This window comes from Anopheles stephensi, chromosome 2, assembly GCF_013141755.1.
Source record: "Anopheles stephensi strain Indian chromosome 2, UCI_ANSTEP_V1.0, whole genome shotgun sequence".
Classification (NCBI taxonomy): domain Eukaryota; kingdom Metazoa; phylum Arthropoda; class Insecta; order Diptera; family Culicidae; genus Anopheles; species Anopheles stephensi.
In genome coordinates, this window is record NC_050202.1 from 3,516,623 (window position 1) to 3,533,072 (window position 16,450).

At 43.5% G+C, this 16,450-nt stretch overlaps 2 protein-coding genes across 10 annotated transcripts in view; one reads left to right on the top strand and one right to left on the bottom strand.

The window, feature by feature from the left end:
• LOC118503664 overlaps nt 1-16,450 on the top strand; it is a 239,104-nt gene that overhangs the window by 61,251 nt on the left and 161,403 nt on the right. The gene's annotated exons all lie outside the window — the stretch shown is intronic.
• LOC118503666 (fasciclin-3) overlaps nt 8,628-16,450 on the bottom strand; it is a 91,023-nt gene continuing 83,200 nt past the window's right edge. For 3 of the 6 annotated variants that reach the window (XM_036037197.1, XM_036037196.1, XM_036037199.1), the window contains exons 9-11: nt 11,300-11,345; nt 9,528-9,696; nt 8,628-9,450 (exon numbers count right to left, since the gene is read on the bottom strand). In XM_036037197.1, coding sequence (XP_035893090.1) covers nt 9,133-9,450; nt 9,528-9,696; nt 11,300-11,345 — 533 coding nt within the window. In that variant the 3' untranslated portion in view covers nt 8,628-9,132. Of the gene's footprint in view, nt 9,451-9,527; nt 9,697-10,068; nt 10,946-11,299; nt 11,346-11,518; nt 13,890-16,450 lie in introns of those variants that run through there. The other 3 variants (XM_036037202.1, XM_036037201.1, XM_036037200.1) reach the window with 2 other exon arrangements.

The window sequence follows — 16,450 nt, forward strand, 5'->3', positions numbered from 1 at the left end:
AAAATCCCATTCCGGCCCTTTTTAACAACCCCCGGCGGTCCAACGGTTGTACACGAAGCTAGGTTGGGTCTGGATGGATTACATACGAAGAAACGGAAAAACACCTTTGCGATAAAATTTTACGATGCACTTCCGGGCGCACCGTCGGACTTTTGACCATGGCCAGGAAATAGTGTTGGATGTAAAGGATACTACGCGAACGGCGCCCACGAGTGAAGCACAAAAAAAAAGGAAACCCGAACCTTATCAAATGCAATCATTTCTTCCGACTTTAACTATTTCCGGTTTTTATTGCAATGACCATATCGTAAAACAGCTTGTTCGTACACCGTGCATGTGTGTGTGTGCCCGTGGACCATATAATGATTTTGATGTTGGCACATCCAAAAGGGAGTAGTGCAGCAGCCAAGCACTTCCCAGCGGTGGGCAGGAAACTATGGACGAACTTTATCTCTTAATCTCGATGTATCTTGCTTCCGCTTTTGCTCCACATCGATGATGGGACAAAAAAGAAGAAAAAGCGTACGATTCTGCCCCGGAAGTGCTCGAGGGCTTGCAGTCTTTTCAACCATAAAAGGCTCAAGACTTTGGGATGTGTTCTGGGCAGAAAAAAACCTCGCCCCATCGTGCAGTTTGGTGGGTGCACTCGGTTAAAAATCCATTCCAGTGTGCGGTTGCATTACGGTGCAGCGAGACTGCAAGGGTGTAGCTGCTGCTGCTGCGATGTGGTATTAAACTTTTCCTATTTGTTCCCATATATGCCCGCCGGATAAGCGATACAACCCGTCTCGTCCCGACTGCTGGCCGGTTGTGAGCTCGATCGCTATTCTTGCCACCGGACATCACCACGTGGAGTGGTCAAACGTATGGAAACTTTCCCGTATCAATTTTGGCAATTTTCAAACTCAACCTCATAAGCAGCGGAAGCTTTTAACGATAGCGCAAAGCAAACTGCCGGAAAGAAGGCCAAAAACAGGGGAAAGAAAATCGATCTTTTTTCGCTTTTCGGGTTTGAAGTTCCTCATTTCAATGCATCGATATTAAATAGCTGCGTGGGTGTGTGTGGGTGTTGGTGCACTTTGCATGAGTTTTTACTCAGCTTTTCTTTATCCCAGCATACCGTATTATTTGGTGAACGAGATGGTAGTTCAACAACCGGACAAGCAGTGCAGTTAAATTGAGAACATGATCCCATTTCGGAAGCTCGAATCGAATCAGCTTCGTAGTTTGTGAATTCTTATCTCTTGCTAGACTTTCGCCCATGAAGTCACTGTGGATGCGTACAGTTTGTGTAATAGGAGAGAAGTTTCTGGTTTGCAAACAGCACTTCGTGTTCGATGTTCCTTCCTTATCGGGAATAGCTTTTATCTGCAATTGCATCCTTCCAGCTTCAAAACCTTTAGAATTGTAGAATGCTGGAATCTTTGAAGTGCTCGTATTGGCAAGAGACTAGTTTTATTAGTCTTCAATTAGCTGGAAAATATTCTTTAAAAACAAACTTTAATTTGTTGTCGTCGTTGGTGAACGCTTGATAAGTTGAGCATGTGTATGAAAAGTTTAATTAATCGTCAAGAATTTATGTCAATGGCAGCGCTCATCAACTCTCTACCTTTATAAGACTTTTTGTACAGCTATACCTCATTATAAATCGTGACAAATTTTTTTTTAAATAAATGCCTTAAAACATGTTTGCTTAAATTGTCGGGTAGGATGCTAATTATTGATTTTAATTTGATAAATTACAGGTTTGCCTTTTGTTTAATATATGCGCCTGGAAGTATGCTATTCTGTGTTGAGGGTCATTTTTTGCCACGCTATTGTTCTTCCACTGTATGCCACTAGGTAGTTTCGTTAAACCTTTTAATCTTTTTTATAATTAACGTCTTTTACTTTAAATGAATTTAAATATTATTTCTTGAGCAATATACCCGTATAGGCCGTAAGTCCAAAGCATGTCTGGTACATTACTGGGAATAAAAAATAGACCTTGACTTAATATCTTTATTGATAGTTATGAATAATAATTAAAGTAAGTACATAAATATATTTATTATAATAATGAAATTTAAAATTGCACAAAATTCAATATCAGTGCGATTCGCTTCATGACATTTGGAAGCGCCTAAATGTAGGCTATGTTTGCAAGGTTTCAAACATTTACCTCGAACTCTTACTTATATTTAATAACAATTATTCTTGTATAATAAGCAGCGGCTTGTATCAGATAAAAAAAATCCTTTTCATAACATCATTCAATACCTTGCTTATTATAAAAAATGTCTTCATAACATTAAAATAAAAATAAGTAAAAACAGGCTCGTTCAAAACTATGAGCCTCCATGGGAAAAACAACCTTAAACATCAACGATAGCTTACAAACCCCCTTCTCGGTATGGTAAAACAAGAATATTTTATGTCACGTGCAGGGGACCATGTTTGCCACCCCCTCTTTTTTTCCTTAGTGGAAAGGTGTATTTACCAAACAAACAATCGATTAAATCGATACTTTCAAACAGATTTAACCTGCTTACTGCTTTCAATCCTTGACAGAAATCGGTTCAAATGTAAAACACACCGAAAGCATACACAACCGTTCGCCGGCACCGTTCGTTAAGCTCTGCAACAACGTTGGGACATTCTTCACAAACACACTGCACTTAAGCTTTCGGTGATGGGGTGCTGCAGTAGCATGCAGAAGCTCCGATCCGTACGCTCCCTCCGATAAGGCTAACGCAAACAAATCGTCTTTCCGACAGCGCACGACAGAAGCCAGTATGATCTCCTGGCCAATCACAAAGAAATGCAGCTACTGGTGTGCTGCTACCATCCATCGAAGTGATGTGCCGGTTGCTCGTCGCCGTAGTCACTGCACTGAGGCCGGGCAATAAACGCACACATACACACGTGTTGTGCACATCTTCCGTTCCCTGGTCGTCGCACTCGGCGTCCATCCCGGAGGTTTTATATTCAAAAGCAATTTTACGCCAGAGTAGTCTGTAAATATTTATGCATAATAATCTTTTTCTTCCCTTTTTTCCTGCGCAGAGCTCAAACGGAGCGAGTGAGAACCGGGACATGTATTCACAAACACACACACATACACACACACATATGCAGTGGTGTTGTAACTAATTTGAATGTACAAGTGCCGATGATGTTCTGCCATTTTTGCCAATTCTCCAACGGGGGAAGAAGGCCCGGCCGACAACAAACCGACCGAGATGTTCTGGGCGACAGAGTGTATGAGATGAGATGGGTTGTGGGTGAGCACCGTAACCAGCAGTCCTTGCAGGTTTTTCCAGTGAGGCCTCTCAGGCATCGGGATCAGGGACATTGTTGTTGGACTGGTGGTTGTTTGGGGGAAAAATTATCCTACCAACAAGAGTTTTCCCACCGTGTTTGAGTAGGAGATAGGGCGCCTACTTCTTGTGGTCCCATCTTTTAACCCGGGTCGGCAATGCCAGTGCTGCACCATCCTCTCACGGCACATAATCTTACAGTCGAACGGAACACGGAGCCTACTCAGCTCTGTGTCCTCCTGCACACTTATTAAATGCATCCGCATTCGCTCGAAGCACCAGCTGCCGGGCGTGTACGCTCTGTGGGTGAATAATTTATGACAAGTGGTGGCCCAACCACCCGGTTCCCCCGTTTTTCCGATCGGGTATTGCGGGAAATGCAATCGTTTAGTAAGTTTGTAGGATATTTTTACATTCCACACCCGTTCCATCCGCCCCCATCCGCTTCTCCCGTATCGCACCGGTTACATGCCTAATTGGGTCAGACATTGTCATATGTTTCAATCATCCTCTTTGCATGGATGCAAGCGGACTAGCAGTGCGATGCATCATGCCACGATGCGTTCTTCGAGAGTCTTCAGCTCGGGCAACCAGTACACAACGTACCTCATCCTCATCGTACGTAGTATTATGGCGTTGCAATGAAAAATCAAACCCAGCTGTGGTTGGTTGCGGTCAGATAAAGCCGGTTTGTAGGTGAAAAATTAAACAATTAACGCAAAACCACAAAACCACGCAGCACACTTTTATCGCTGCGACAAGTTGCTAAAACCTCGCATGATGGATGCACCAGCTGTTGTTGTTTATCGTTGTTGGCAACTTTTAATGGCAACCCCGGGCTGGCTCTCATAAATAACGGAAGCGTGAAGATTACCGTAGAATGCAGTTGGCAGCTTTAAAACAGAGAGTGGGTTTAGATTTCTGTCGTGTAACATGCTCCATAACCTCACACAGCCCGAATGTATGCAATAAGCTGCTTTAATCCGTCTTATTCCGGGTTTTTTAAGTCAAGAAGTGTTGGAAGAATCCGATCCGAACAAACCAAAAGCTTTAAGTCTCAACACAAAGGATTAAACCTAGGAACGAGGTTTTTGCTTCTTGAGCTCTTACGTTGACTTACTTTTCAAGGAATCATCTACCGGAAGGACATTACAGTTACCAAACTTGAGGCAACCTTGGATTCATAGCTAAAATTCATAAATCTAAGCATTTTTAACAACATTTTGGAGAAGTCTAGGGATAACATAAATTGCTCCTCGTCAGAGCTACTGCTGCTAAACGTCACCTAAACTCATCGCACGAGATCTGTGTGTAATGATTTCCTATTGAATGCGAGTGGCAAACCGTCCCGGTAATGAGCAATGCAAAAACGAGGTCATCCCATTTGCCGGAAACGAACAATCTCCCCCGTGGCGATTGACAGCTTATGGATACAAGGTGTTCATCCGGTAACGAGACAAGCGTTTTCCGGACCGGCACCAACCGAGTGGGTAGGGAGGAGCAAAATCAATTTCCATCCGTGCTCGGCACGGGTCTAGCGGCTACCGTCAATCTGAACCGCCACAACTCGTTCAGGTAAACTTCAATTCTTCATCTTATCCTCACACAGCCCTTCGTTGTGGTACGTTGGGGTACGGGGCACGGGTTGTTCCTGAGGTGGTTGTCTGTGGTTTCTTCACCTCTTCATTTTCTCGTCTAAAGGCGAGCGTTCCGAACGACGGTACGACGAAAGAGCAACCAGACTATCGTTCCACTACCGTCTATGCGTTTGGTAGTTCTTGGTTCTACAAAAAAAGGGCGAGAAGACAGAGAGAGAGAGAGAGAGAGAGAGAGAGAGAGAGATAAAAAAAACCCGTCCGGATAATTGGCCAAGTATAACAACAACCCGTACTTAGCCGCTCGGGAAGTCTAGAGGAAAACCTCAATCGTTCGACGGCCGCAAGAAGCCACTCGAGAAAACGTGTCATGACACACGCCACATGCCCTCACCACCTAAAGGATCGATTTCAATGGCTGAAGAAAGTCTGGTGCAAATCCTGCCTCATTACTGGCGATTTAAGTTCACCCGCTCTTTGGCAACCGGATGCAAGAAGCAGTGGCGAACCTTTTTAGCCCGCACAAGACGCTGTTGGCTTCGTAATTGGGTGTTTCAGTGTTTGCCGTCGATGGTAAGAGTGATTGTTCATCTATTGTCTCTGGTTCGTTGTTTGGTTCGAACCACTTTCAGCACTCGATGTCTTCTATGGGGCGTTCATCCCTCCATTGACACTTTTCTTCATTGAGTTCATTGTTTTTCTTACACTCTCCTTTGCTTGTTTGCTTCTTTTCAGGTAAGAACTGTTGCCGGCTGTTGCTGCTAATGAGGAAAAGGCGTGATTTGTGAACCTCATGCTGCGTGGTAGAACAATAATAATGTAATCCAATGAATATCCCCCTAAGGACTTGAAAATGAACTTACTAACTAAAGCTACATTAGACTGTTCCTCTTGAGCTCTAATCGATCGGAATAATGTTAATATGAACAACCTTTCTCCAAGCCGTACCAAGCGTCTTGCAACACAGGCACACACACACAATGTAATGTCAGCATGAATTATAGCTTTATAATTGACCACTTAAACTCGCTACAGACAGAAACAGCGGCCGGAAGTAATGCTTCACGGTGCACAAAGCAGGTAAAGCAGGTCCTTTTCTTGGGCTGCAGTAAACGCAATCGTTACATTTGGAAAATTGGCTTGTAAGGGAGTACGAAAACAAAAAAATACTTTGCCAATTACATTACCGATGTGCCGTTTGCATGTTGATAATAGAAGGTTGGCGTTACGCCGAGACGAGACGTAGACAAAACATTTCTTCTTGCTAATTGGTGTGTTTTGGAGCAATGAACAGGTTTGTAGGAGTATTACTGGCAAAAGAGCTTACCATGGGGCGTCCTAGAACAAATCGCGTCGAAAAGTACCGAAGATTTGTTTGATAACCATTTTTAAAAGGTTTACAGTCACGCATTTAAATAAATTTGACACATTTTGACATCTAGAGGGCGCCACTACTGAACATGATTTCTAAGTATATTAGTAACATCTCTATGTTGGAGTTAGGTACACGCGACTTCACCAATAAATATCCAATTAGTACAATTCATTAGACTCGATGTTGGATATGATAAATTGTTCTCATATTGATATATAACGCTTTTTATGTTGGCCTTCAAATCTTGCTGCCCCGCTGTTAGACTTACCTGCAAACAGAAAGATCCTCCAGAAAATCGTTACGGAAAAGCGAAATGAATGCTACCGACACATGATTATTTGCAAAACAAGGGCCCATTTTAATAAAGCACACGAGGGCCCGTTTGTTGAGTTGTTGACATACAGTTTCCAATTACGTCCATGAGATAACGCTCGTGGCTCGTTCAACCTCCGAGGAAGTCTATGCGTCGCTAGCTCCCATCAGACACCGGTGCGCCCTGTCACTCATTAAATCTAAGATTTCAGCCTCATTAAAGCGTTAACGTCTTCCAATAATGATTGTTTTCTTGTTTATGAGTCCCGGGGAAAGCCGGCCATAGTGTGGGCATCGGCGCTACGCGACCAGCCAACGGAGATGAGTCCTTGAGGTTGCTAACGCTCGATTGCACCTGTCAAATGTCCGTACCGTGGGGGGTTCGTTCGTGGGTTGTTGCCTTCAGCGTACGCTTGCAAATGAGGAAATTGGCATTTCAGTCCGGGTGTTTACCACTTCCGTTCGTCGTTCAAGAACCATCATCATCATCGCACGCACTGCGACGCACAAGAAGAGAGCGAACGCAAAAGTGCCTAGAAGAACACGACCACTAACGGTAAGACGACGATCGTTCGAGCACTGTTGCCATATTGCAGCACACAAGTCAGAGAGCTCCCTAGAGACAGCGCGGTGACGCTACAAACACGCTAGCAGCCAACCAAACCGGGCCGTATGGCCATTAGGTCATGAGTTTCAGTTCGCCCAGAGCTCCAGTCCCCGTAGCAACGCATGCCGGTTCCGCTGCACATACACAGTGGGCTGGCCATTTGGTCCGGTTGGTTTGCGTGCAATGGCGCACACGGAATGGTGTTTTATTTTACGACACCATATCCTTAATTAATTTAGTTTAGAAATTCTATAAATCCTCTCGTTAAACTCAATTTAATTACTGACTCTACAATCGTTAAAACCGGAAACAGGTATATTTCCCCCCCCCCGGTTTCGCCTCTGTCAGCGTTCTGCCGGTTGGCGAACACCTTGAAGCTTCCGACTTCAGCACAATCATCTTTTGCGAAGCTTCTTACGCTGCACGGGAATTCTTTGGAGCAATAATTTCATCTCTTGCGTGTTTTGCGCACCAACCGGCTCCTTCTGCTGACTACTGCTACTGCAGTGTGTCGGTGCGTCGTCCTTAGAGTGTAGAGTGGCGCTCGAATCGAAATGGCGCTTTTTGACCTTTCCTTGCAATTCAGCCGGGTTATCACCTGCCGGCACGACACAACGAGTTTGCACGACGTTTCGGTGTCCGAGCGCACACGGGTACGTTGGGGCGACGATGGGGCTGCCGGTTTTTGCACACCGATCCGGAACGATTCGCTCGTTTGGGACTGTTTGTTGCTAATTTGCGACCGTTTGCTCTCTGTGTGTTCCTGGGGTGGTCGGAAGGGTCGTGTGTCGCCTAGTTTGCTTCTTTCCATTTGACCTGAGCGCACACAAACCGCTATCCGGGGCCGCATAATCATACGCCGGAATAGAGGCACGGCGGTGGCAAGTTTGCGTTCTTTGCTGCAGTGGATACTTGTCGTTTGAGTTATGTCAATAGCATGCAATTGGGTAGCCGCCCTACTCTTTACCCACCGCCCGTTGGCGAATTGGACGAGCTGATTGGCGATTTGAGGTTGGCAGTGAATCGGAAAGGAATAGTGGAAAGGGTTGAAAGGGTTGTACCAATTGGATGATGCGCAACTTCTCAACTTCGGTAAGCTTTAACATATCACACAAGATTCATAATGTTTTCAATAGGGCAATCAGTAGTTTAGTAGTCAGTAGAAAAGACTGTGCAATATCATATAATATCTGACAATTTTACCAACTGGACTGGAGTTTTTTTTTAATCGCTCGTCTCTCTTCTTGGCTTAACGAACTCTTAGCTCATGCCTGTCATTACTGGCTTACTAGACTTAAGTTTAATAGTTCGTCTTCACTACGGCGGAACGGTCCAGATGGGATTTAAACCCCGGTCCTGTCGTGTTAAGACCGGTGCCGTTTTTGCCTAACATTTGTGTGATATAGTGTTCACCCAGTTTAAGCAACTTAAAACAGAAACCACTTATTATTACAATCCTATATTTCGAAGTATCTGCTGATACAAAGTACATTAAAAATTTCTCCCCCCATCACTAACCGTGCTCTTAGCGTGAAAATAATAAATCAGAATGCAGCAAGGAAATCTTTTCGCCTTTCCCCACACTTCCACTCGCGCCGCACACAAACTCACGCTTACTACTACGACTTAAGCAACGCATTGTGCTACCTGCATGAAGTTTTAAACCGCTGTCTGTTGTGGTAATGATGATGATGATGATGTGGGATGAACATGGCGAAGATATCGCACCACTACCTTTACTCGCCCTAATAGATGAAATGAAAACTGACTTGCTGATACCGGCTAATGTTAATGGACGGAATGAACTTTACGTGTGAAGAAAAAATAAAAGAAACATTGCTTCCCGCTTTCCCATGCACGGGAGCAACCAACAAACACCGTAAGCGAGATTTCTTCGTTACGCCTCAAGGCTTATGAATTTTCGGGCTTTCCTTCCCGTGGGACTTATTTGCCACCGGACGGGCCGGTAGTTCCCTTGCTACCGGCATCACTTTTGGCGCTCGGTTTCTGGATGCTAACGTCGATGACGGGTCGGTTATCTTCGCTCGAATGGTGACGCTGCGCCGGTTGCTGCTGTTGCTGTGGGACGGTTGCCGTTTCGCTTCCGGCTGCGGCACCGCCGGCCTGCTGCTGTACGTACAAAATTTCGGCATACTCCGTCGATTCGTTGCTGACGTTGGGGGGAGGCTTGTTGACGAACGATATCTCACCGGCGCCGGCCGGCTTAAGCTCCAGCTCCGCGTACACGAGCGTTTGATCGTCCTGCCGATGGAAAGAAAACACGTCATAAGAGACTTCCTTGTGCACCGTATGCATAGAAGAACTGGCCAGAATATTACCTTTGCCGATGGTTTTGTGTCCTGCTCGTCGACCGCAACCACATCCGGTGTGATGTTTTCTTCGGGCAGCTCGCTCGTTGGGCCGCGTTGCATGCGTTTGGCGAAAATGTTCTTCAGGCGCTGCGTTTTCGTCATCGGTTGCTTCATTTCTGCACTTTCCGTGTCGCTGCTGTTTGTTTGATGATGGAGAAACGAAGGGAAGATTAAACGGTGATGGGTGAAGCGGATGCATGTGTGGTGCTGTTTATGAAGCTTCGTACCGAATAGTGCACGTAGTGAATCAAGAAATGTTTGGTGCGAATAAGACAGAGACAGCGCTAGTTGTGGTTTTATAGGTGGTCTTAAGCATTTTTTTGTTGGGGATTTTATCAAAAATTATTTAATATATTCAAAACCTAACTATAAACGGCTCTGTTAATTAAAATAATGAAAACAACATAAAAATATACAAATTAAAAATCAAAAATAAATGCTATAAAAGTACGATTCAATTGCTATAATTTAAACGCACAGTATTTTCAATTCGTACTGTACCAATACATTTAAAGCATAATTTAACAACGAGCTTTATTATTACTTTCGCACACAAAAACGCTACATTCATCCGGTATATAGTAATAAATTAGCATCATCTGTACATCGTCAAACCATACTAATACGTACAACATCGTGGAGAGAATATTAGAGGGCATATTAGCTATACAGGGTATACAGGGTTGAAGTATTAATTCTACTCTTTACATTAGGCGAGTCGTTTTTTGTTTTAAATCTCCATCAACACCAAACAATAGCATCGACTAACCGGTTTCTTCACCCAGATAAGTTAAGCTGCTAATAATTAGAAGAAAAAAAAACAAACATAATTAAACCATCATTAGCGAGGAGCGAGCACGTTAGCTTTCCTTTTGGGATTTTAGTATTCCTATTTGTAAGCCTACAAAACTACACTTGAGTTCTTCACCGCCGGCTGGCACCATCGATGCGTTTAGAATATTTCCGTCTCACGCTTGCGCTTAATGGCGGCACCGGACAGCAGTAACTGAGCCTGCTTTTCGAGCAATTCACGCTGCTGATGCGGTATCCATCGTTTCTGTGCGCCGGCCACCGGTGGCAGACCGACCTGGTTCGGATCACCGTATCCGACGGTGGAGCAGGAATCCGACGACAGGACACTCGCATTGTCAAAGTTCCCACTGTTGACGGATAGCTGTGGTTCGCGCCGGACCGCACCCAACGGATATGGTCCGGATGCGTCCAGCGGATGGCGCATGTTGGTTGGCCTCAGGATGGAGCTGTTCGGGTCGGGTGTTGGTGGGTGGGAGTCCCCGTTCGGGACGGCAGGACTAGATGCGACCGACGGAACGATCATGGTCGGTGGTGGTAGCATTGTCTCACCAACACCATTGTCTATAGTGTCCCTGTGGTAGGTTAGTTTCGACCGGCGTATACAAAAAAGGGGTTGGAAAGAAGGATAGCATTTAGAGAGAAAAAAGAGGATTTTTTTTATAAAATTTTAAAATAAAAAAATAAAATTAACCAAAAATTTTATTCTCCCAATTACCATACTAGGAAGCAGAAAAGCCGTCACTAAAATGAGGTATGGTAGAGGCGATTGTGAGCTTGTAAGATGATACCGACACGCAAGCAAGTAAGCAAATACTACAGGCACACCGAACGTTACACTACATTTGAATTTTTACATTAATCACACGAAACACATATCTTAATCTGCGATGATCGGGCTACCGTCGGTAGCGATCCCTGATACTTACGTTTCACCAATTTTTGCTGCACTGGTAGAAGTTGAGCTGCTTTTGCCTGTTAACGATAGAAGAAGGAAAGAAAAACGGGGTGAATTTTCCTCTTAACATTACTAATTAAAATAAAAAAAAATCCTAAGCTTGTTATTTACAAACATTTAAACACGTGTGCTCTCGGTTCTGTTTTCTCCTCATCTCCCAACCACATGATACAAAAGTGGGCAGTAAAAGTTAGGGTTTTTTTTAGATTTTTATTCGTTCCAAGTATATACAATTTTTAATATGTAAAAAAAAGTAAGGAATAAGATTAAAAAACGCTTCTTCTTTTCGCTTGAGAGATGCTGTGTTTCCAGAGCGGTAGTTTGTGTGTTTGCTACGCGATCGTTTAAATAAAAACGCTTCGAAACTCCCCCACAAGTAATAAAAGCATTGGTAATGGGGTGCTCTCGACCTCTCTCCCTTGCTGCTCTCTGTTTCTCTCTTTCCTGCTCCATATCGTTCTCATTATATCTATGGTGCTATCTTTGTCCCTATATAAGTAGTGGTGTAAAGTGCATTCGAGAGCTGCCATAAACTGTTTCCTAAAGAAATTGTTTGTAAAAGTTTAGAGATAACATTGATAGATTGTGGTTGAAACATGTGGTAGCTTCTTGGCTTCATTGTCGTTTCGCGCTACAATTCTATAAAAAACAGATCTAGTTGTATGTAAGAGATTCTTCCTGTTGGAAATGGTATGCAGTAGTAATGGTAGGTAGCGGTAGTGAATCGGGTTGGTGGTATTTTTTTTAACAAAATGGGGGATAAAAATAGCAATAAAAATTAACGTACTCCTAATGCTTCCTGAATATGGACACTTTGTGCAAATAGTAGCTTATGTCTAGACGAGAGGAAGGGGGGAACAAACACATTTGAGCGCTTATGAAATAATATGTATCCGCCATTTCGTTTTCCATACAACTTAAATAGCTTAGCCGGTTCCGGTCAAAATGGCCGATCGTAATAGAGCTATAACCACTATCCACTTCCAACAAGCGTCAAAGCGCTCGAGCATCGTATGTGTCTCCTCCTTAGCTTAAGTGTATCATCGTTCCGCTTCAAAAGGAACCTGAGCGTGGATGGAATTTGTTGTATTACTCTCGTTTCGTTTCATTACTTTTTTCTAGTGAACAAACATTTAATTAAGTACGATTTAAGGCGGAGCAAAATCGGAAAGCAAAGCAATGCCATTTGTTTCCATTGAATTGATGCTGTTCCTAATAAAAGGTCTGGAATTCATTTCCCACGCTTTTTATCTCTCTCACGCGTGTATACTCAATATGTTTTTCTTTTAAGTTATGCCGTAAAAACCTACACAGAGTTCCATTCATTCAATGAGAATCATTATTTTATAATCAAAATATTCCGCTTCCTAGAATCTTCTAATGCGCTCCGTTCTGCTTGTGAGGCAGCTTCTAAATTGGGAAACCTTTTTTCTCTCTCTTTCTCTTACCTCTCCCTTCACTAGGAAGGCTTCCACGTCCGAATTTCGTGCGGTCTAATTGCTACCTTCTCTCGATGAGATTCGATTATTTCATTTATTATGCTTTGTGCGCCACGACCAAACGGTAAATCAAACCAAACAGAGTGCGCATCAGCAGCCAAATTCAAATATTAACTAAAGGAAACCCAAAATTAATCTAAACAAGCGAAAGATCAACCCCTTGGAAGGAAAGTATCTTATCGAACGCTTTCTGTTGCTGGGGATGCACATACACGCACACATTAATCACTCCCGGCGTAATCAGCGGGACTGTCGGACTTTCTCGCTGGAGCAGGAGGATTGAAAGCTCTCAACCGCACAAAAAATAAACAAACGCGTAAGGAACTGCTGCCTATTTTTCTTCCGCCCCAAACCGTTAAAGAACCGAATTTCCATGCTCTCCCCGTTCCGTGGTCTGGTTTTGTCGTGCTTTTTGCTATTTTCACATCGCCAATTTTCCTTTCTCAGTTCCAAAAATAACAGATCTTTCATGCATTTCTAGCTTGTTTTTGTTGTATGTTGCCCTGCTCGCCGTCCGTTAATTAGTTTCCCGTTTTCTTTTCGTTTTTGTTGCGCGGCTTTGTTGTGTTTGTTATTCTATACTTTCGCATTGTCCGCTTTTTTCCTTTCCATCCACACACACAAACCCACTCGGCGGTGGGCGATTTTCATCAATGTTAGAACAACGGCGCTAATATTTCTTCCTTCCGAGGCGCCCGTCCAATCACAATCCCTTTTACAACTAGTGTATTAAGTGGCAAAACTGCTGGACCAAAATGTTTGGCTGCCGAAGAAATCTCTACACGGATGTGTTCGTTTTGTTGTTATCGGCCGGCTTGCCATTTTCCTGCTTGCCGCCACCGACGGTTGGCGGTTGTGGGATGGCAGCCGGTTGCGCCTTCGGCTGCTGCTGCTTGCCGTTCTCGTGCTTCCCATTAGTGGCCGCATGCTTCTCGTCACCTTCGTGCACGTAGTGGGCGGCCGGGTCCTGCGTTTGCTGCCGCTCGTCGATCTCGTCATCGTGCGGGTGCGGTGTAATCTGTGCTTCGGAGTCCGGATTGATATCGGTATTGAGGGAAGCGCCTGCAAAAACAACCAAGAAACAGAATCAGGACATCGGTTCTTACTAGCTGTGTCTGTGTGTGTGTGGGTATGTGAGATTTTCAGGGGGCTTTTTTTCATAGAAATCTTCGCTTTGGTCTATGCTCTAATTGGTTTTTGTTTTGTTTTCCTCGGGAAGGGTGGATGTTTTCTACAAGACGGATTGACTCTCTAGCTACAGATTCGCTGCCGGGTGTCAATGATAAAGAAAAAGAGGGCTGACGAGAAAGATACAAAAAATCGGGTGGTTTTCCTTATGAACGCGAGGCGATCACCTTGTCGAGAAGGTTACGCGTGCTGAAGAGCATATTATGCTACACCAGCGTTTGCATGTTTTATCCTTTCTTCTTGATGCTCTCTTTCTCTCAGAGGACAAGTTAAGCTACTTATAATGTCCTCCCGAGCAAAGGTGAGGTGCACACACACACATACACACAAACTAACAGTGTTGAATGCTGTTCAGAATTAATTTAGCATCTGATTAAAATGTATGAAAATATGAAGCATATTAGTAAAAACGGTCTAAGGCGGCAGAAAGAGAACGATCGCAAGGGCGTCTCTTTTTGGGGCCAGAATTAATAAAAGCAAACAGTTAAAGTGTCAGTAGCAAAACGTACAGCAAATTGCTTGGTCCAATTTGAATGTAGTTCCTTGTTTTTTTTTTTCGTTTTCGCAAAAGAGATGCTCTAAAAAACGCAAATGACTTGACGATTGCGAACGTACGAAACATGAAAGGGGAAAAACAAAACAACAAAATGGAATGGAAGAGAACATTTGCATTTCATATGAAGGGAGGTCCCTACCTTCTGTTTCTTGATCGTAAGATGCAGGCCAACTTCACAACAGCTTAAAAGATACAGTGATGGTGGTGTATTTCTGCCAGATTTTTTTTCCCATCCCCAATTGAAACACACACACACACACACACAAACGTTTGTACGCACGTTTTCCGTTTTTCAATTTACGTTTCGGATTGGAATTGGACGAGCGCGATCATTTCGATGGGGGAAGTTGCTTTTCGATTGCCGTTGAACGCATTCCGCATTTTTGGGTTATTGAATATTCCTTCTGGCTAGCATGAAAGACCAGGCGTCTCCATCCTGCAGCAAGTGATTAACTCAAAGATGAACACTCTTACCAGGAAATAAAAAATGCTTGTGATGTTTGTTTCTGCTGGCGTTGGAATCGTTTCATAGATCGAAAAAACAAACTGCTCTAATGGCACTCTATGATGATGCACTTACTTATCCTTATCCCTCTCTCTGTGCGATATTATCCACTTGAAGCAAATTTGAATATCAACGATACTTCTTCTGCATCGGACGCACGCATACACACGTAAAAAACATGACTGTGAACGGTATAGGTTAAAAAGAAAACCGGCCATCTTTTTAATAGCATTTCCGGAGTAATCCTTTGAGAGCGAGTGCGCAATTGCTTTTAAAACGATTCAATTCGCCCTACCTCTGAAGACGTAATGTCAGAAGAACAAATCTAATTATCATACGAATGAATTTTAAAGCAGCTTTTGCCTTGTGCGAAAGTTTTTCCCGTTTACACTAACCACTACCTACTACCACTACTACGCCTTCCGCAAGTGCAACCGAAATAGTCGGCATAAATTAGCTTAAGCTTAAAATAATGCTTTTCTTCGTCATTGTGTTTCTCATTAAACGCTACAACGGCTCCTGTGCATTATGCTTGCGAACCGCTCGCCCGCTTGCCCTATAATTAATTGCTTGGGTGTGCGTGTCGTTTGTGACCTCTTTTCTAACTGCGATTCAGTGGATTCGGGGTTCCGTCATGTTTCTCTACACAAAACACTCGGCTTGCACAAAAAATTCCGTCGTACCGTTTCTCATGTTAATGGTGGCAGGCATTAGCATACACAACTCCGTTCCCTTAACGTACACGCGTGTTTGAGAAAGTTTTATAACGATTTGTCTTCTTTTTTTATGTAGTTTTTTTTTGCTTCCTAACCGGTACAGCGAGCTATAGCTCTTAATCTCAAGGGGTTTTCACCAAACAAAAATACGCACATACGAAGCACATGTTTTACACCGTCCAGCTACACACACAAACACACACGCATAATATGTCTTTTGGAGTAATGAACACACTTACGTTAAATTTGATTTAGAGAGCGAGCTGTATACAGAAACACCCAAAAGGCTTGTCGTGACACTTATAGTTAGGAGAGGGTTTGTAAAATACATTCTTAAGAGAACACTGATTGTTTTTTTATGATTTTAATTGGACGGTTCAGGAGGTTTTTGGTTGGCTCTTTTTTTCGTGTTCGAAGAATACTTAACAAACACACGGCACACGGGCACTAAAAGCGATAAAGTTCATCGAACAGTGTGCGTTCGACTACTGATACAAGCTGACTGTAAAAACGGAGAAAGGAAAAAAAGAAGAAGAGAACGGGTTGGGGGAAAAGATGGGTGGGGAGAAAGGAAAAGAAGAGAAAAGAATGGTTGGTTAAAGGATCCGTTCCGTTAGACAAAAACACAGTAGTAAATAGTCAATAGAAACATGTAAAA